At 40.7% G+C, this 23,494-nt stretch overlaps 1 protein-coding gene across 1 annotated transcript in view; it reads left to right on the top strand.

Moving 5' to 3' along the window:
- Positions 1-6,509: 6,509 nt before the first annotated feature.
- The window catches only part of LOC122814353 (protein mab-21-like 3), a 129,271-nt gene continuing 112,286 nt past the window's right edge, over positions 6,510-23,494 (top strand). Inside the window, exon 1 of the mRNA XM_044086938.1 lies at positions 6,510-6,515. Within this exon, the coding sequence (XP_043942873.1) occupies positions 6,510-6,515 (6 nt within the window). The remainder of the gene's footprint in view (positions 6,516-23,494) is intronic.

Genomic DNA, 23,494 nt, shown 5'->3' with positions numbered 1-23,494 from the left:
CTTCTGTAAGTCAGATTTATCAAGAGAGACATCTAAAAATTCTATGTGATTATATGAGTGTTGATACGTAGAACTTAAGGAAACTGGTAGTATCATGTAAAAAAGCAACAAAACAATCTAATTCAATAGTGCTACCTTTCCATAACATAAAAACATCATCAACAAAGCATACGTACCAAAGGATGTTGTCAAAATACTCATTAGCAGGTGTGAGAATGGCTGTATGCTCCCAATGTGCTAAAACAAAATTGGCGTAGGTATTGGCACAAGCTGTGCCCATAGCCACGCCAGTCTTTTGAAGAAAAATATCATTTTCAAAAACAGACATTATTTCCGAGAACTATTTCTAGCAGAGCACAAAGTAGTGTGACTTTATTACTAGGAAAACACTTAGTTGTAAGGAAATCTCTAATCATGTCTATACCCATATCACTGGGAATACAGGTAAAAAGTGACTCAACATCTAATGTAACAAAAATAAATTCAATGTCAATAGTTGAGAGACAATTATGCAGTCTCTCTAAAACAGACTTAGTGTCTTTTAAGATTGTGTGACAAGTATCTAAAATTGGATGCAAGTTATTCTCTAAAAAAATAGAGAGTGGCTCTGTGCACCAGCCTGTGCTGGCCACAATAAGTCTCATAGATGGGGTTGTTTTATTCTTGTGTATTTTGGGCAGTCCATATATAGATGGAATAAGAGGATGAGCTACATTAAAGAATTCAAATAATTCTTCATTTATAAGCTTTGTCATCAACAAATCAAAAACTAAGAAAGAAACTTTCTCCATAACACCATTTGCAGTAAATTTCGTTATATGTTGATAAGTACTTGAACTATTTAACAGCAACATAATTTGATTAATATAAATAACTTTATCCAAAATCACTATTCCCCCACCTTTATCAGCAGGTTTAACAATTGACTGTAGATCTTTAAGTTCATTCAAAGCTATAATGTCGTCACTAGACATATTGTAGAAATTACAGTGCGTTCCTACCCTGAAAAGCTGTCTAAATTCGTATTCACACACATTTATAAAGGACTGAACTACTGCATAAAAATTAGGGCTAAAAGTACTAGGTTTTCTATAAGGATGAATATTTCTATTTCTATCCCCAGTAAAAATAGTTTTAAGCGTTAAGCTTCTCCCTAAAAGTCTGAGGTCTTTGAGCATCTCCGCATGGTCTGCTCTTTTAGAGGGAATAAAAGATAAGCCATTGTTCAATAATGTCAATTGCTCGGTAATAAGTTCAATGGATGAAATATTAAAAATAGCACCTGTATCTACTGGCGTCACCTTTTCACCACTGGTTGGTTTCTGTCCATACTTACAGGCCATTGTGAGGTTCCCTTTCTTGTGGTGGTCCTCTAGCGACTTTTCATAGGTAAAGGGCTTTCCAGTAAAAAAAACGCTACTGAAGCTGTTGTCTTTCGGTCTAACAGAAACGTTGCTACCTTTAGTAGCGCCATTTGGAACAGATGACTTTATAGTATTTAGATTACAATTAGTTATTATAGAAGGTTTAACTGTTTTGTTTAAGTCATTAGAAGAACTACTATTCAGTAGAGGGGATGCTTGTTCCATAACAGAAGTTGTCGCCGAACAGCGTTCATTATTTGGAGTACAAGTGCACTTTCGTGTCGCTGATTCGTAGCAATTTCCGTTCATTCTGAGAATGTAGGCATTGGTATTGCATTAGTATCATGACTCGGTCTGTATGATTGGTGCTCTTGTTGATGGACAGAGTTCAACGGTTGCCTGCTGTTAAAATTTCTGGGCCAAGTGAACACATGCTGATTCTGAAAATCCTTATGATCTCTCTGCAGCTTTTTGACTTTTGTAAGCTGCAAAGGTTTTTCATACGAGACAATATTATCGTGCAAAACATCCAGTTTGTCAACTATAATACTAGAGGTGAATCATTTAAAAATTGTACCTTGACATGTAAGAATTTCATCTCTAAGGTCATTTTCCATAGGAAGAAAGTTACTGTATTGCACACTAAACTGTAAGTTCAATTCCTGCCATCTGCGAAGTAGTTCAGGGTACTCATTGCCATAGCTAGGCATAGTGAGTACTCGTAGACCCCTTGGGATCACTTTATGTTGCAGGGAAGCTTGTAAATGCAGGCATTGCCACTGCAACCGTTTGTACTTAAAAAGTTTATTTTCGAGGTCTTTGTAAATCTGTAAAAACTCTTGAGATAATGAAATAATGGCAACCCTATTAATAGCTTCATCAAAAGAATTTAAGTTGAGTAAAGGATTGTCTGCAACATTTAAAATACGAGTTAGCCGTTCACAACCTGTAATTCCAATACTGGAAGTTAATGTAGATTCCATTTCAACAGTTTCTGCCATGCCTCTTTCTCCGAATATAAAAGAGAAAATTATCAAAAGATGAGTCCAAAGTACAATCAATTGCAGTAAAAACGTACAAAAAAATTGAAATATAAACTGCACATAGACTTACAAAGCAGAAACTTTAATAAAACAACAAAACAGAGGTAAGTGCTTTCACGACTCAGGTCGCTTCTTCAGACAATTATACTTACTAAAAGCATTCATTGAAATAGTAGCTTATCATCACAGCTTAGTATAATTAACCAATCAATTAAATGACTTAAAATAATAAGAAAGGGGGGGGATTCCATTATAAAAACATCATAAAAACATATGCTATGTTAAAAAATAAAAACTAATTGTAAGGTGGTATATAACTACTTATGTTTAAGAGGGTGTGCTTTCAAAAAGGGTTTTAAAGAAAACATATTATTCAATCCAGGATATTTGTCTGCATTTAATAAGAGGATCCACTTTTGCTCAGCAGCCTCTGTTTGGTTCTCTATATCACCCCCTCTATTGGAACAAATAAGAACTTGTAAAATTAAAAACTTAAAACTATGTGTCAAATCTGTATTCATAACATGTACTGTCAATGTATTCATTTCCTTCTTGTTTCTAATGTCTGTTATGTTCTAAAACTCTGTCTTTGAGGGTTCTATTTGTTTTTCCCACATAATAAGCATGACATTTTTGGCAGAAGGCAAAATAAACTCAGTTCTGCAATCTGTGTAATGTTGTAAAGAGATTCTAAAATGACATGAAGGATGTATATACGATGCTTGACTATAAATGAACTTACAAGCAGACCAATTTCTACATGGGAAAGTACCTATTCTCGTGGACTTAGGTGCATGTGAGTGCGCTGATTTATAGCACAAATGTTGTTTTAATGATTTATTGTTTTTAAAAGAGAATGATGGTGTCTCAAACTTTTCATAAAACCTGGGATGTCACGTAAAATATTCCAATTTTTCTTGATAATACTGCAATAATTATCAATGTCATTAGAATATTGCAATAAAACTCTAAATTTTTTGAATTACCAGATGATGTAGATTGAGACAATTCATCACTAGAAAAATTAAGAAATGGTTTGCACCTAGTGGATCTCTGTGCCCATGCTTCCTTAATAAACAGGTTCAATTCTGATTCAGAATAGCCTCTTTCTAAGAATTCTGATTTAAGTTCAGTAAGCGCATTTCTAGCATCCATATCATTATTATGCAACCTTAAAGTTCTATAAATTTGACCGTTAACCAAAATTTTAGTAACATGTTTAGGATGCATGCTCCTTTGTGTAGAAAAGTATTGTCTTTGTTTTTAAAAATATTTTTCTTCAAAAGACTGGTGTGGCTATGGGCATAGCTTGTGCCAATAGCTAAGCCAATCTCGTTTTAGCACATTGGGAGCATACAGCCATTCTCACACATGCTAATTACTTTTTTGACAACCTCCTTTGGTACGTACGCTTTGTTGATGTCTTTATGTTATGGAAAGGTAGCACTATTGAATTAGATTGTTTTGTTGCTTTTTTACATGATACTACCAGTTTCCTTAAGTTTACGTATCAACAATCATATAATCACATAGAATTTTTAGATGTCTCTCTTGATAAATCTGACTTACAGAAGGTTAATAGTAGTATTTACAAGAAGCCAACTAAAAACATACTTTTCTACACAAAATAAGCATGCATCCTAAACATGTCACTAAAAATTTGGTTAAAGGTCAAATTTATAGAACTTTAAGGTTGCATAATAATGATATGGATGCTAGAAATGCCCTTATGGAACTTAAATCAGAATTCTTAGAAAGAGGCTATTCTGAAACAAAATTGGACCTGTTTATTAAGGAAGCATGGACACACAGATCCACTAGGTGCAAACCATTTCTTAATTTTTCTAGTGATGAATTGTCTCCATCTACATTATCTGGCAATAATTCAAAAAAAATTTCGAGTTGTATTGCAATATTCTAATGACACTGATAATTATTGCAATATTATCAAGAAAAATTGGAATATTTTATGTGACATCCCAGGTTTTCTGGAAAAGTTTGGTGAGACACCATCATTCTCTTTTAAAAACAATAAATCATTAAAACAACATTTGTGCTATAAATCAACACTCTCACATGCACCTAAGTCCACGAGAATAGGTACTTTCCCATGCAGAAATTGTTCTGCTTGTAAGTTCATTTATAGTCAAGCATTGTATATACATCCTTCATATCATTTTAGAATCTCTTTACAACATTAAGCAGATTGCAGAACTGAGAATGTTGTTTATTTTGCCTTCTGCTAAAAATGACATGCTTATTATGTGGGAAAAACAAATAGAACCTTCAAAGACAGTGTTTTAGAACATAACAGAGACATTAGAAACAATAAGGAAACAAATTTTGGCAGTACATGTTATGAATACAGATTTGACACATAGTTTTAAGTTTTTAATTTTACAAGTTCTTATTTGTTCCAACAGAGGGGGTGATATAGAGAACCAAACAGAGGCTGCTGAACAAAAGTGGATCCTCTTATTAAATGCAGACAAATATCCTGGACAGAATAATATGTTTTCTTTAAAACCCTTTTTGAAAGCACGCACTCTTAAACATAAATAGTTATATACTTCCTTACAATTTAGTTTTTATTTTTTAACATAGCATATGTTTTTAAGATGTTTTTATAAAGTTAAACACATGTTTTTTGGAATTCCCCCCTTTCTTATTTTATTAAATCATTTAACTGATTGGTTAATTATACTAAGCTGTGATAAGCTACTATTTAAATGAATGTTTTTAGTAAGTATAATTGTCTGAAGAGGCGACCTGTGAGTCGTGAAAGCGCTTACCTCTGTTTTGTTGTTTTATTAAAGTTTCTGCTTTGTAAGTCTATGTGCAGTTTATATTTCGATTTTTTTGTATGTTTTGCTGCACTTGATTGAACTCTGGACTCGTCTTTTGATTCTTTTGTAATACAAGTACTTAAGTTGTTGAAAGAAAGTTAAAATGCAAAGAAGATCAATAAATCTCTGATCAGTATCATCAAGAAACAATGAGCACTCCTAACATTATCCAAGCCAAGATCTGCCAAAAATATTGTCAAAGATTCCATAGAGAACTATGAAGCTTTCCTTAGCTATGTCATAAATATCAATGTAAACTCATATATGTTCTGAGCTAGTGCAAGTGTAAATGAATACATGTACATGACTGACATTGCCAACATCCTGTCAGATAGGTTCATACATATTTAACCCCCCTCTCACTGACAAAAGCACCCATTACCATAGCTGGAGATTGTGAAAACCCAGAAATCACATATACAATTGGTTAAACAGCTCTATCCAAACCTAAAAACATGGCATCTATGGGATGACATGGTGTCCCTGGCTGTGTCATATGTGAACTCCAAAACAAACAAACCCTGCACCTGAACAGTCTGTTGAGACTCACCCTCTGTACATGATATGAAACTGTTAAATGGGTTACAGCAACGTTTGGCACACTCCACAAGTGTCGGTGCACAACAGACCATGGGAACTATTGTCTTATAAGCCTAATAAGCCTGATCTACAAGGCCATGGAGTCCATCACTATGGAACTCAAACAGTGCTATTGGCAGCCTACAAACACCGAACCCTACCTATTTTGGTTTGGTCAGGGGCAGATCATGGTCCCTAAACCTGCTAGACTGTTTTCAAGGCAGTTCCCAGGACATACATCAATAAAATGAGCTCCACACAGCCTACATAGACCTTGAAAAGCCCTTTTCCAACATCCCACACATGTATCCACAAAATCAACAACCTGTGGATAAACACGTATGTCATCTGATGAATTGCCAACTGGGGCACAGATAGATCCCACAAGGTAAGAATTGTAGTCTCCCTGTTGGACTGTAAGCTGGTAACTGCTGCTGTCCCCCATGGCTCAGTCCTGCGACCCCTCCTGTCTGGTGTATACTTTTCAGAAGTACAGTCAAACACATGAGGGCTATGGTTAGCAAAGTTTGTGGATGACTGCAAAAAGGTTGTCATAATCGATGTTTGGGACAACAGAGACATCCTTAAAAAGGGTCTCAGTCAGACAGATGTGGTGTCAAAATTATGGCCTCGAGCTACAGTCATACAAATATCACATAGGTGCCAACACCCTAAATATGACGGTACTAATAAGGGATCTATGGACACATGTGGATAGTCATCTCTACTTTCACAAACACATTCACAAAGTGGTTAGCAAATCATGCTATGTATCCCCACTAATTGCCAAAGCTTTTGCATATAGGTCAAAGGAGGTTCCCTCTACTCATCAGATCCATCAGAGAGTACCATAACACACTTGCGATCTATCTGACTAGGCACCTTCAGCAGCTGGAAAGACCACTGAAGTACCTCAACAAAGGGATTACTGGCCTCAAACAGTTGCCCCATGCAACATGACTGAAGTAACTCAATCTGTACTCTGTTGCATATCATCTACTCTGGCAATCTCTGCCCAACATACAGGCCATGTCCAATGCAGAACTGATGTACATGCTCTATCTGAAGTAAACCCAAGCTCACTGTGCCACATGCTCTAGGGATATAATCAGAACAATAAATAGAACATGTTGGAGGGATACATTACTAACTCACAGACTTCCCTTGCTTTGGAACAGGCTCCCAACCTACATTAAGCTGAGTCCCTCACTGACACTCCTCCAGAGGAGCCTTGATGAGTGTATGTGAAACTTAAGTTTCACACCATGGATCACTTCATCAGCTCTACTACACAGAGACACAGAGAACTAACCCCAGGCGTGGTGATAGATGCACACTCTGGCCATACTAATATATGCCTTCAGACAGATACCCCCTTACCTACCTATGTACCTATATATGTAGGGGGAACACAGTATAATAAGCCAAAGATGGATGGGCAGAGATGTGTGTAAGAGGGTGACCATAACAAGGAGCCATCCAGGACTGTCCCACCCAGCACACATCCCAATGGCACAAAAGACATGAGGTGCACATCTCACCACTGTACATAATAGCCACCAGTATCTGTAAGCATTACAGAGTATGTGGTGTATGTGCCTGCTGTACAACATGACTGTATAATGAAGTACACATCTACTATCTGCAGACGTGTACCTGTCACATTAGTTCATAGGAACATAGTAGACTATCTTCACAAAGGCATATTGCAGCCTAGGCAAGTTGTGCAGCTTTCACCACCCCATTGGTTAGTCTTCTAAGCCCTAGTTCTAATAGTTAGTACCCTATGCCCCTATCTAGTGGGGCTGCTGATGTGATCCCCAGTGTGAATTGTCTGTTTCCCATCCACTCATCAAGGTTCCTATTGAAGGGTGTCATCGAGGGGCTCGGTCTTATGTACATTGGGACTCTGTTCCACAGTAAGGCAAGTCTCTGGGATGATACTCTATCCCTCCAGCATGTTGTATTCATTGTTGTGATGAGGTTCATATCCCTGGAGTGTGTAGTGCGACTCAATTTTGTTGTCCTTAGATGGAGCATGTTCAATAGTAATGTGTTGGACATGGCTCTGTATGTTAGGCAGAGTTTGCCTCTGAGTAGGCGGTACGCAAAAGAGAACAGATTCAGTTTTTCCAGTTGTGTTGCATAACACAACTGTTTGAGGCCAGTAATCCTTTTGGTGAGGTACCTCTGTGGTCTCTAGCTGCTGGATATGCCTAGTCGAGTACATCCAAAATGGTGCATTGTACTCAATGATGGGTCTGATGACTTAAGAGTAGAGAGCCACCACTACCTCTTTTGATCTTGATGCAAACCCTTTGTTGATTAGGTGGGCCACATAGGATTTTCTAACCACTTTGGCAACATGGTTGTCAAAGGAAAGATTACTATCTACTTATATCCCCAGATCCCTTATTACCTCATCAGTTTTTAGGGGGTAACACCTATGTGGTTGTTTGTGGGTACTTTTTCCCAAAGGGGATTATTATGCATTCTTTCACATTGATCTTGAGGCCATGATTCTGACACCACACATCTGTCTCAGAGTCCCTTCTGGAGAATATTTGTGTTATCCAGGGAATCTATTATGGCATACACTTTACAGTTCCCAGCAAACTTAGTCAACCACAACTTTATTGCGGAGTTCCATTATTATTGGCTCCATTGCCTTGCAGATTAGACTCGGCAGGCTCATAGAGCAGGAATGCCAAGGGTCTATTGTGGCCCCACCCCTGTGGAGTGGGAGGAATGTTGCTGTGCAACATTCTATGTGTACATATCCTGTAGATAGGATGTAGAGAGAGGTGTAGGTATCCTTGATGAATATGGATACATCCCCACCCTATGTGTTATGATCCAGGTTCTGATGCCGGAAGGTATGGAATGAGTAGTATCCTGGTAGTGCTGGTGTGCTCTCTGGATACTTGAACTAGGTTTCTGTTACTGCACAGATATTAATATTCTCCATACTGAGGAGTGCCTCAAGTGTGTGCATTTGGAGGCTGAGACTTCTGGCATTGAGTACCATTTAGCTCACTTTGTGGTTATTTGTCTTGGTTACGGGGGTTGGTTTGTCCTTTGAGCCTTGCCTAAAAAAGGTAAGATGGAGACAGCAAGAGCCTAGGCCAGTATTCAGAAGCATAGGGGTGACAGGTGCAAACTATCTCTAGTGAAGCAATGAGGCTTGTCTATCATGTCATCCCAGGCAGAGACTGGATCCTCTGAGTGACACCAGAAGCTCGGCCAATTGTTGAAGTTTATCATCTTTCTGTTATATTGCAGTATCATGTAGGTGAAGGTAAGATGCTACTCAAGGTCAGGGTCATACCAGCCTGGGCTACATGATCATGCAGCTACTATATATCTCTTGTCATGTTGTCCTGGGAGGTATGTCTCCGATAATTCACACCGACATGTACAAAGACCGCGTCATATATGTACCTGTACTGGGGTGATGTAAGTGCTTGTGTTATGTGGCGGATCATAGCACCTGACAGACAACTGACAGTAACCTTCCCCTTGTCCAGCCTAGTGAGTGGAACATCTGTGTGCCTGACTATGGAGTCACCTATTACTAGTGTGTTTGGTATGTTGTTTTGCCTTAGGGCCTGTTGTGAGGCACACTGCTTTGGTGTATTATGTGTTTTCTGGCGTGTGCTTGGAGGTGCATGTTGCTTGCTTGTCTGCTTAGGAGGACACTTTCTCTTTTTCAGATTAATATTTGTATTCTCCGAGTATGTTAATGTGTATTTATGTGTGTGTTTTTCTGGTGCTTATATTGCAGGTCTATGTGAGACTGTTGGTGTTCTGCTTGTATGACCCTACTCTCCTTGACTGTATTTTCCAGTATTGGGTTGACAGAGCTTAGCCTCCAGTTTGACCCTGTGTGGGCTAGCATGTGGTGCATCAACCCATATATGATACGGTTATGGCCTATGCATACAATACACTCACAATACACCTAGTATGATAAGCCTGATGAGGTTAGCAAATGTGAAAAAACCTTTGGGCAAACTGTCAGCGAGTAATGTCTGTATTGCATTCTGTAACTCCATATTGCTTGCTGAAGTGCAAGAAAGTACTTAAGTTTGGATCAAGAACCCCGCACTTGCCAACTGTGTGTGTGTGTGTGTGTGTGTGTGTGTGTGTGTGTGTGTGTGTCTGTCTCACACTGGTAAGAGAGAGCAACCTTTTTGGAGACTACTCACACCCCTTAAAAGTGATATACTCATCTTTGTCAAGTCTGATGACGTCACCATCATACAAATACACCTGTGGGAAAGTGAAATCCCCGTAATGTGTATAGCGTGTTGTGTAAATGCATACTGTAGTATCATAATGTAGTTAGATAGAAGTTTGAATCCCCCACTTGCTGTGTGTGTGAGTGTGACACCATCGGTCAATGTGGAGTGGGTTTTGATTTTTCTAGTGTATTACATATCACAATGACAACTGTATGTGCATAACACATGTAAGGCAGCTGTGGGGCAAAGCCATATACATACATGTGACCTCAATTTTTTCATAGGTGGGTACTATGCTTTCTCCATGAAAGCATCTGTTAGCCTTGCCAGAGCGTGCTGGCGCTTTCCAGACCTTAGGTTATATGTCTGTATGCTTGTGACAAGCTTAGCCACTGCAGTGATCCATGGGCTACATCTTCTGTTTCACATCCACTCATCACAGTTTCTACTGAAGAGTATGAGTGAGGGTTTATGCTTGAGGTACACCTGAACCCTGTTCCAAAGCAAGCAAAGTCTGGCTAAGATGACTAATCATTATAGGTGTGCAACAACCTCTGTTGATCTGCATGCAAACCCTTCATTGCTTATGTGCTACACAAAGGGATTTTCAAAACCCTTTGGTAATGTGATTATCAAAGGAGAGATGACTAAACACATGGCTCTATGTATACATTAGTACCTGTTCAACATTTTGGGGGCTACTACGTATGTGGTACTCTGGGGGTACTTTGTTTTCTAAAAGTGGATAACTATGCTTTCTTTGGCTTATAGCTTTACAGCATGATGTTGACACCAGGTATCTGTCTCTATGATACCCTTTTGGAGGATGTGTGTGTCCATCTGGAGAATAAAGTATAGCCCACAGTATGCATTTTCATCAAACGTGGGCAGACATATCCCTACTGTGTTTGCCTGTACCTAAGAAAACTATATGCCAAACAGGAGTGGTTCCAGGACTGAGTGCAGGTGAATACCACTTGTTACTGGCATAGACTTGTACATGGAGGCTGCAAATGTTACTATGCGTCCTACATCTGTGCGTCAGTTGTCAATCCATCATCTAACAATCGTTTATGGTCAGTCTGTTGAGGTTATGTATAATACCAAAATGTGGGATGGGTATGAATTGCTGGGTGAGCTATAGCTTGGCTGTGTGGACCTCCCCTCCCTCACCTACAGCCTTGTTAACTGGCATGAGGTCTACTAGGTGTAGGAGCCATGATCTGGCCTTTAGAGAACCTAAGTGGGTATGGTGCAGTGTTTGCAGGTCCATAATGTCTCTGTTAATGAGTTCCATAATGTTGTGCTCCATAGCCTTCCAGATAACATTTGTCTGGCTTATAGGGTGAAAATTTCCAGGATCTGTTGTAGCTCTACCCTTAATCAATTTATGTTAACATTTGCACTGGGTGTGATGAGAGTGGACAGGATTATGAATAAGTATATTAGAGGGTCAGCCCAGGTTTGAAGGTTAGTAGACCAAGCCAGATAGGCAGGATTACGTTGGTTTGTACATGTGCTGAGGAGGGATGCAGAGTATATTGTGAAAAAGATGCTAAGGATGAAGCTGTCAGGTAACAGGAGAATGTCTAAGATGAGGTTTATGGATGTGTTGAGAGTGGACATGCAGGTGGATGGTGTGACAGCGCAAGATGCAGAGGGCAGGAAGAAATGGAACCAGATGATCTACTGTGGGGACCTCTAATAGGAGCATCCGACAGGAGAAGAAGAAGAAGTTGTTGCTCAACCCTTATGGACTGTGAACACCATTACCGTGCATCTTTCCACAAGTATGTAACCTGTATAGAGGCTGCATCTGAACATAGTGTTTAGGTGAGTGGTTCCTTCATATGTCAGCTTGTGTATGACACAGCCAGGGGCAATGTCAGTACCATTGCCACTGTGGTTTGGACTTTGGTAAAGAGATGTTTTAACTAGAGTGTCTGTGAATCATCAGGTTTTACATTCTTCAGGTCTGGAAATGTGGCCCTTATGTAACGACAGGGTGGTGAAATCTGAATTCAAACTGTCTGACAACCTATTGGTAATGTCATTCAGATAAGTGTACTTTGTGACCATTTACATTAACTCTGACCCGATCTGAGATTCCCCCTCTAGATGATAAACACTAAAGAAAGCTTTAGTGTTGTCTTTGGAATCCTTGCCAATTTGTATTTTGAAGCTTGCCTTGTATGATTAATGAGGGCTTGTATTTTCCTAATGATACTGACCGGAGAGGTTATCCCTTCTTGGTATGTAACTCTTTTTTGGTACAACTTCACACCTTCTATTATATATTAATTTATGGCAGGGGTCCATGAGACTAATGCACTTTTACTGTATAAGTGAGTATTTCTTGTGTTTGTGATAGCACGGTCCATGCAACCCTGTAGGTGAACAGTGTGCATTACTAAAGGATTATGCAGCTGGGGCAGTGTTAGCCTCAGTAAAGCAAACCAATGACAGATTGCAACACCACCATCACCCAGAGCACAGTGTCAACCCGTGTCATACACACACATGCGTATTCAAGTTCCAAAATGTGTGTAGTACAATGCATACTGGCCACCAATAGAAACTACAGAGTGTTAACACTGGCCAATACAGGGCATGTCACCCTGCCCATGTGTCCAATATGCATGTACATGCAGACAGTGCACCTCCACCGTGTTCACAAATGGACAACTGCAAACCTGTGCTGCACACACCCCACACTTACTGTCCACTGTATAACGCATGCTGACACAACTACACACATCAGCCAAGTGGGACATGGGCAAACAAAACACAATTGGAATAAACACTGGTGAAAACAATACAACATTGCTAATTACAGCTTTAATGCATCATGCCTGTTCAGCTACACCTTGAAGGATATCATTACACTTTACTGCTGACAACATGCTACACATCCAACCATTGTTATACTTTATAAAAGCCAACCTGTGCATCAGCACCATGTTAGCCTGTTCCTGCATCAATGTTATAGATGACAGGAGGTAACACAGGTTTCATCATATGCACAGGGTGTGTTGTTGTTTGCCAGAGGCCTACACTGAGCCATACAATCAACATGTGTGTGTGAGTGTGTGTGTGAGGGCCATGAGTACTGTTATGGGCCAATGTTGATATCATGTGTGCGGGTATGTGTTTGCCCTAGGTTTCTGGTTTGTGTGCGTGTGTCTGCATGCACACAGTTCCACCATGTGGCTGCCATATACGGGGATTTGAGAGACAGCTACAGACTGTACCTGGTAGGCTTTACAGATCACCATCTCTGGCCATGGATATGGGACCTGTGCCTGGCAGCAGTGCTACAGACAGTATCAGGTACTAATCCAGATTGGGTACTATCCTCAGAGGTTGACAAATGTCAACTGGATCCAGGTCCCTGCTGGGACTGGCCAGAGTCACGTGGTCTGCTAGGATGGTCTATGGACAGCCCCCCCAACATTGCTGGGGCTGGTACTGGCACTACGGGAGTGGCTGTGACTTGCTGGATATCCATGGTGATCTCCAGCTGGTGATGTTGCTGGCATACGTCCACGTCGACGTCTCAACCGTCCCGCACTGTCCTGACACATGGACATGACATTGTGGAGGACATCCAATGTCTCACCCCAAAGTCTATCAATGACCTCAGTGTAGTTACGTATGGCATCTGCTAGGTCATGGATACCATCATTTACAGAGGTGTAATGAGCCCTCTGTGCCCTTAGCCCATCTGGTGTACCGCTCCATGTGCACCTTGTCTGTGCCTCCATGACAGCCTGGAACATGCATGTGGTAGAAAGAGGCGTGGCACGTCTGCCAGGGGCATGATGACCAGCAGTGCTCTGACTAGACCCCCTGGAGCATCTGCCTATGTGGTATCATTCCAGACATCTGGCTATGGCTGCTGTGTCCTGATACATGTGCCATAGATACCACACTGTCCTGGCCAGTGTCAACCGTACACTGTCCCTCAGCTAAGGGCAATGGTGATGATGGATGTACACAGGCAATATGACTGTGTGCATGGATGGGGTGGAGACTTGTGTACGTTCAATTGATGGCCCAGCAACAGACCCTGACAAACCTGCCTGTGCCTCAACACACCTATCCTCATGATCACTGTCCGTCTCAGTGACATCAGGTTCCCTGCTGTACTGAACCTCTCCCACCTCACCACCTGTGAGAGTTAAACAGGAAACACACTTTACAAACATGACTTCAGACCACATGCACACATGCACCCACACAAAACTACACTCCTCCAGAAAGCAGACACACACAACACCAGCAATTACAGAACATACACAATAGCAGGTGATGGTGGAGTACAGTATCACAAGCAAAACAGTCATATCACACCTGTCAGCATGCAGATGTGTTGCTCAACAGCATGCAGTGCAGGTGTAGTCAATCCTTGTTACTAACAGTATACATGGCTTTGATGCATGTGTTTTGTTATTAAGTAATGGCCCTCCCCCTGGAACACAATGCATACATGGACACAACATTGCTGTGCAGGTATTCATAACCCTGTGATGTACTGTAAACCATAACTCACAGGTATACATACCATTGCTGGATGTGTATGTGTGTGTCAGATAGGTATCCAATGCTGATTACAGCTTCTGCGTCTTTAGCAAATAATTGTGGACACATGTTAATTGTGGACACATTATTAGCACACGCATGATGAGTATTCACACATCATCAGTGGTGCATGGATAACTGATAGAATACAATTTGGCCACATACCCAATGTACTGTACCTATGGTGAGTGTAGATCATATTGTGGACATGCCAGTCTCATTCATGACATGGCATGCTAAAACACGACTGCATATTTAAACACTACACATACCCAATATGTGACATATGACCTAGCCACTCAATAGCATTGCAAGACATATATGTGTCAGTTGTGCAAATGGTGATAGGTATGCATACTGTTTAGAGGTGCACACACGCATCATTTTGGTGTGTAGCAATGACAGCTATGTCTAGTACTGTGGTTACAATAACTGGATGGGGTATAGTATCATAAGCCATCATCATGAGGCATCAGGTGGTTACTCAAGGCTACAAATGTTTCACAAACTAGCACAAATCATGCTGTGCCAGAACTGTACTACGTTGGCTAAAGTCACCATTTCACAACCAGTTGTTGCATGATTTTGTAAGGAGGCCAATAAGGAGCATTCCCTGACATGAATGTGTAGTGTGTTGCAGAGTGTTTAAATGCCCCAGGATAGGCCTCTACCCCTCAGGTATATTCTGTGTAATGTGTGGATGAGAATCTGGATAGCAGAGTGTGTCTTTACAGAGGGTTTGGAAATCCTTTATGTGTAGCATGTTAAAATGCTCTGTGTATGACATAGATGTGTATGTTATGTGGATGTTGAGTATCAACTGTGCCTATCCAATGGTCACTACAGTCTAGCCACATTTGTTTGAGATGGTCTGGGTATTGCATGTGTTTGAGGCTGCTAATCACATTAGTGAGATGTGCGTGCTCTTACACCAAACATGTACAGCATGCATTATGGGTAGGTGTGTTGCATGTGTACATGGCCTACACCTTAACTATGACATGCACTTTTTATTTCCAATAATAAATGTAGAACACACTCACCAGCATCTGTCCACTGTCTTGATGTCACCCCAGAATTACCTACATAGAGATGAGGCAGTTTTGTCAGTGGCCACAACTGTGGCATTGGTACTGTGTTTTTGCAATCTTACAGTACAAAACAGTTTATATTCACAGGGCTACAGATTATGTTCCAAACAGTTTATATTCACAGGGCTACAGATTATGTTCCAAATGATCAGTATTGCACAACGGGCTCCACATCTTTGAACAACACACTCCACATCTCACATATGCATGATCTACCAATACAGATAACAGTAGTATACAGATATGCCATGTTACTTGCATGCTCCATGTGTGCTTGCTGGGGGGTCCAACCTCCATCATGGTGTATGTCTGCTGCTGCTGATGTTGGGCAGGTGCCACCAGGCACATGAGCAGCTCCTCCACTCTGGTGAGGGGGGGGATGGATGCTAACACCACCCCGTGTTGCAAGCTGTTCCATACGCACAGCAGCGGCACACTGGCGGACATGTTGGAGATTATCACTGCAGTGGTGGCATACCTGCTCATATGTGCGGTTATGCAGGCCTACCTCATTGACCCTGCGGACAAGATCTTGCCACATTGCAGTACGCTCCTGTTGGTCCTGGCTGGTTCATGAAAAGAGTAAATGGTAGTGCTGAATCATTATGCTAGTGATGATATCATTTTCAGCCCTACTGTAGGTTGGGTTCCTGTGGTGGGCCATGATCCCTGGAAGACATAAATATATGTGTGTGTGAGTAATTATTGTATGATTGTACTGGATGTTATGTTTGTGAATACATAAATATGTATATCTGAGATGGCTTAGTGGCAAATCACTTATGCTGTGATGTGAATGGTTGTCGTTTTTTTCCCTAGTAAATGCTTTTTATTTTGTTACTACCCAAAACAAAGGTCAGGGGCTACAGACAGAATAAGGCACATTTCAGCAGTTGCAAGTGGGTTTTCAGAAGGTTAAGCACAGCTTATGAAAATTTAGCAACCTATAAGATAACCAAGAGTGAAATACTGTAACTGCCACTTATCACTGCTCACCCCACAACTGCTTGAAAGTGCCTTGCTCACTCTCTATCCAATGTACCATGTCATGCACAGCAACAAAATAACATCACTATATAAGACTATAAAAGAGTATCTGGCAAACTGTATGCAACACGATGCACCACCTAGCCACAGCAGATATACATCAAGCTGATGTGCACAATTGGGAATATAGGTCACATACTGCTGTAGTACACTATGAATGTTGCTAGATACACAGTTACATGTATTACCACACATGTCAAAGGACATGTTACAGACATACCTACACACACATCAGACATAATTACAGGACACAAAGGTATGACAACCCAGATAAGCTTTCAGTGTGTACTATACAGTACTGTGTGTCAGTACTTAAACAACCTTAATCTTGAGAAATGTAATCTGTGATGAATACAGGGACCACACAAAACATTAGATGCAAGCAATGTGGACATACACCATACTTTGCTGAACAGGCCCAGAGCTTCAATTAGTACTACAGTACACACAGGATTTGCATTCAAGATCGGTACCAATCAATAATTATAGATGTAGTGCTTTAGCCTCCAATGACACACCCTAGTTAAAACCAAGGGACTTAATCACACTATGCAATAGCACTTGTTCTGCCTAGCAAAAGAATACACAGCTTTTGCTAGGATCACAGCAAGGACCCAGAATACCATAAAATAAACAGTTTCCCAGTAATCTATCCCACAAATACATATCTTTGACGTATTCACAAACATATTGAACATCACAGTCAGTCAACAGTACAGAGAATCTATTGCAACAAGTAGATGCAGGTGTGTGAGTATATACTTATATATATATATATATATATATATATATATATATATATATATATATATATATATATATATACACATCCATTTATCTACACACACACACACATATATATATATATATATATATATATGTGTGTGTGTGTGTGTGTGTGTGTGTACATATACACATTCATTTATCTACATATATATATATATATATATATATATATATACATATATATATATATATATATAGACACATATACGATTCACCTTTTATAGTGAGAATATCAATTATACAAAGGATGTAAGGTGTGCAGTAATGTAATGACATCGCACAGTCTTGGAATAAATGCACTGAAGATGTTCACAGCTCAGGTAGCTTTAGCAGTCCTTACTGGCTTCAACATTGCAAACTGAACAAACCACCCACAGTGTTTAACCACCACATGTCATATACCAGCACTGTATGCTGTCTTGTTTGTCACACACTAAAACCATACAAATATGCGCATACTAACCTTCACCAACACATATATATCCCCCTTCGCAATCAGCTGCAATATGTCCCCTGCTCTATGCACATATACAGATGTGAATATATATATGACACACAGATGTGAATATATATATATGACACATATATATTTCCCTGTATATGTGTGGCATACACACACAAGGTCCAAGCTGTTGTAAGTCCCTGGACCTCACAGCTGAACTGTTGGGCCTTGCTGCACCATAAACAGGTGTCACATATGAACACAGACTAACATGGGGGGTATATATGGCAACAGATGCTAGATAAGCATACTAGACTGCTACAGCATTTGCCAATGCTAAGCTACACTTTAATATGACTATCATGCATGTGTCGTTCTGTCACACCCTTGTTTATATAATGTCATCGCTAACCCCCCCCAACAGCCATTGGCCACACTACTGTACAGAACACAGATAACATGGATCAGATCTTTGACATTTAATGCTGAGCTACACATTTCACAGGTATGTCCCACTGCCCACCGGTACACACAGTATTGTCCATAGCAGTAGTTAAGCAGAACATTTGTGCAGAAAGAAGTACTGCTGCCACATATGAATGTTTCACATTATGTAGACTATTCTTCAATAACATCTACTACATGCCAGTAAATACATGTGTGTCACATACCTTTCCTTTGTATAATCTGGTAATATTTATATTTTCCTTTTCCTTTTCTCTCTCGAGTTTGTTGGCATAGATTGCTGCCTGCTTTTGTAGGAATTGCACATGAGCATATGATGGCCTCTGCACCAATTAGTGCCCACCATTTGCTAATTGCATGCAGCCTGCTGTGTAGTAATTGAAGTAATCACCGTCATAGCAACCCAGTACTATAAATTGCTGACTCATGTAGGTGTGGCCCTTTCAGCTTTCCAAGATGGAGATTATCCTTGTTTGGTGTGGACATCATTGTTTAAGACAGAAGGTAGGAATAGGTCTTATCAGAAGCCAGGGGTGTAGCCAGAGATTTACATTTTGTACTGAGACCTAATGTTGCTGCTTCCAGTACCCACTTGTCAGTGTAAAAATGTACTTACCCCTCAAAATGCTACCCCAAGATACATGGAAAGATGTACTTTCTTTTCAACTGTTACAATTAACTGCCATACAAAGCTAGTTCTAGAGATGTATTCCTTTGGCACAAGAATTGTTTGAGAACTGCTATACTGTGAATATTCATTTACACAGTTCTAAACATTTTGTGCTTTTTTAGTGTTGACATTAGCATGAGCTGCTCAGAAACACTGGACTCATTTCAGTACAGCGAGCATGCTTACCTACATCCTTGGTAGACCCTACACACACAGGTAAATTCTACATTTGGGTAGGGTTGCAGAAGTACGGAGAGCATAAGTAGTATTGTATGCATTTTATCTTGCTGGACTTACAGGGTTGCTGTGTACATGTTACTTTATCAAGGAATGTACTGTGTCTGCTTAACTCCCAACTGTGGACCTATCCACATGATAGCCAGAGAATAGCCTGTTATTTTTTGTCTGTGCACCACACAGGTCTTTTCATAGTTGGTTGCTACCAGTACATGGCTACATCCATTTGTATTTCAGTGTTTTATTCCTACATAAGGGTATGTTTCCAAAACTCCTTCCAAAGCTATTTGCACAGTGTGTAACAGCAGAAAGGCTAATATGCCTCTGTTTCTGCCTCTGCCAGACCTCTCAACCAACCAGGGACACATTTGAACAAAATCAGGGAAAAGTCAAGATAAAATCAGGGACAATCAGGGACACTTTTATAATATTAGTACCATTAAGCTGAAACATTGAGAGAATCAGAGCATATGAATTAATACACCTTTTCTGAAGTAAAAGAAGTGTCTAACTCTTAATTATTGTAATTATTCATCAAGTGCAATTCACCACCTTTCTGCCCAAAGTCACTAGTTTTAGGAGGAATTCAGAGGGACATAGCTAACATTTGAGTCAAAATCAGGGACGTCCCTGAAATTTAGGGACAGTTGAGAGGTATGGCCACTGCCCTAAACAGATATGCCAGTGTTTGTCCTGCTGTGATACTGTGTGGGGTTGTAAGGTGATGGTGTAACATTATTTCCTGCTAGAATGGCTGCTTATCACAGTCATGTAATGTAATTCCACAACAACTGTTGATCAACATCTACAGAACAAGTTGTGTGGTATGGTATTCCTAATTTTCCTTTACAGTCACTCATTCTGATGCATGATATAATTATTTAAACACCAACGTATGTCTACCGTGGCTTAGTGGTACTTCATGTTGTGTAGTGTGTGCAAGGTCTGGGGTTCGAGACTTACAGAGGTGTTTTATTTTGTTCCTGAGTAGAACAAGGGCCCTCACATACAGAATGACTAAGGCACTTTTAAGCAGTTGTGAGTGGGTTTGCACAATGCCTTGCATTGCTTAGCCATGCACAAACAAGCACAAGCCTGCTCAAACCCGCTCACTACTGCTTAATAGTGCTTACTCCCGCTCACCTCCATGCTAATTTCTTTGAAAGAAAAGAAAAATGGGGAGATAGGAAAGTGGTGAAAAAGGGACACAAAGAGGGAAAGACAGTATGGGAAATAGCTCGGGATGTGCAGGACGGGTGTGGGGAAGATCCACAGCTGCCCATTTCTTCAAGAGCAACAGCTGTGCATATGCAATAAATTTGGAGGTAGATATGAACTCTTCAACCCCTGAGTGAGAGGTGAGGACAACAAAGTATGTTGTAATGCCAATTAAACATTTCACGTGTCCAGTGGACATGTGTGCAAAATGGGCAGCTATGTATGGGGTGTAATTTTGTTTTGGAAACAGATTGCCCTTTTTTTTTTCAGGTGAGAGTGGAATGTGGGGTAGGGGAAGTAGGTATATTTGGGGAGGTAGGTTGGGGAGGTAAACAGATAAGACAAACAAGACACATACAGGGGTGGTATATGACACATGGTGGGTGAGCATCTTTGACGGGGAGGGATGTTTGGAAATCGCAAGCCCATGAGCCCTCAGATGGAAACAGTGGGACTGAGGTCCCCACCCATGGGCAGTCACCACTGCACCTTCATGGCCCAGAAGGTGGCTGTGCTGGGGGCTGTGTAGGAGGGGCAGGCTGACCAGTGAGTTGCACCACTCAGGCCTCAAGCTGGCGTACAGGTTCTGCAACAGAACGTTCAATCTCTCTATGCACCACAGCCCGGACCATACGAAGGGTGATGGGTGCCTCTCTGTCCATGCTTGCACGGGGGGGCAAGCCCCATCCCCTTCAGAGCTTCCACCCGAAGGTGGCACAGGGCCAATGGAGGAGGTGGTCCCAGGATGGGCACCGGATCTGCTGGTGCCAGGTGCCATGGCTAGCTGAGGTGGGACAGGTGGATCGGCTTTCCCATACAAACTATGTTTTGGAGAGTTTAATAAAGATATGGGTTAGTAACAGTCAACAGCATTCCCAATTAGTTATAACAGCATGCAGAAGTATTCCCATTAACACAACACACCAGATTTTTAACAGTTGAAAAGCAAGCATAACACATACATATATAGAACAATTGTGGACATTACAACAGCATGCAGGTTTAATTGATGGCAACAGGCCACCAAAACTGTGGTATTTTAACAGGGCACATGCATAGACATAAATGCAAATATTTATAAACCAATAGGACATATGTCTCAACAAATGTTTTGAGATTAGACATACCGATTGAGGTGTGGAATTGCATTTTTTATGCACATACAGTAGGGTGGAAAAAGATAGCTCAATTAACAACTTACATATCCTTCTAGTTTTTACTACATTCCTATTAACTGCAGTTATATGCCTCTTACATGTATTATTACACTACCCAATGTCCTTATATTGTGCAATTGGATTTTGCTAGATTATATACATGAGCTGTATCTTTCATACAAACTGTCCATGATGGAGATGTTACTGCAACATATTTTGAGAATTGCTCACACATACTACTGCTAAGATGGTACACTGACAGCTCCACTTTCATATAATTCTCTAATTATGTTCAGGTGAAAGTATCAGTTATACGTTAACAGCTCCCCACATTTCTGGCAGCACAATGACATTTCTGGGGAACACAATGTCAAGCTACTCAGATTAACTTGTACATGCTGGGCATGAACCAACAGTTGAGGGCTGTAAATATGCATAAATGCTACTGGCACTCCCTTTATCCACGTTATATGGGCCTACCCAAGTGTGGGTTGACACTGCAATACAACACTATTATCTGTAGAATGCAACAGTACAACATATCAAAGAAAATGACACAGACGCACTCCAGGAATTATACATTTATTAAAGGATTGTTACACCTTTATTTATTGGGTTAAAACACTTTTTGGAGGCTCTATCATTTATTTTATATATAACAGTACACGCAGAATAATCACTAACCTGCCTCATGACACAGCCTTTGCAGCCTGTCTTCATGGGCTTGCAGATTGATAGCCCGCTCACCTGCAGCTGTGAAGTAAATGCAGTGATATTGAGACATACATATCCATAGTATAGACAAGCATGGCAATTCTTAACTACTTAATACAATGGCTACTTACTCAGGACTGGAGCATTAGACATCGTACGGGATTCCTGGATCCACCGGTCCAGTTCATCTCCCCTACGCCACTTCAGGTCAGAATAATGGTGCCTGACCTGCTCACCAGTCCGAGGAACACCAGTGGCACTGGTGAGATCATAGGTAAGACTGTTCCAGGCCTCCGTTTTATATTGGGTACCCTGGTACTCGCCCTGCAGGAGTCTTTGCTCATGTTTGCGGACGAGGAGCCAAATCATAATTTTGGACTCCTGGATGCCCCAGCATTGCTCTCTAAACCGAGTGCCCTCAACTACACCAGCCATGCTGACTGTAGAACGAAGCTACAACCAGTTATAGCAAGTATTCCCACCTGTGGGGATTAAATATGCCTCATTTCCCGCACTTATTTGTGACTGGCCAGCTCAGCTGTGGGCATGCCTGCTTAGCTGATGTTGGCAATGTTTAAAATCCCTTTGATAGATATGTCTCTGTTGAAAGTGCATATCTGTGAATTGCTATCATGGCTTTAGTGGATTGCTATCATGGCTTTAGGGGTTAAGCACTGACTATAGTGCACAGTATCCTGAGTTCGAGCCCTGTCACTGCTTTTTATTTTCCTGCTGGGCAGAACTCACAGGTTAAGGAACAGTAAAGCAGGTGTGAGCGTGTTTACCCAACTTTGCCCGACGTTGCGCTGGTTAGCGCGGAGTTGCACGAAGGTAATCAGGAGTAACGTGTGTTGAACCTGTGTTACTCCTCCTTAGCATTGCGCAGCTACACCCAAATGTATTTAAATATGCTCAATACTGGTAACATGTGGTTAGCAGTGCTTTATATTGCTTAAAATTACTCATGCCTCAGAATGCATAAACATTTCACCTTCATATATATAATTCAT

Source organism: Protopterus annectens, chromosome 10.part0 (genome assembly GCF_019279795.1).
Source record: "Protopterus annectens isolate FY-2018-M chromosome 10.part0, PAN1.0, whole genome shotgun sequence".
In the NCBI taxonomy this organism is placed as follows: Eukaryota; Metazoa; Chordata; order Ceratodontiformes; family Protopteridae; genus Protopterus; species Protopterus annectens.
Note: the sequence above shows the minus strand (reverse complement) of the source record. Positions and strands in the feature narration are given on the sequence as shown.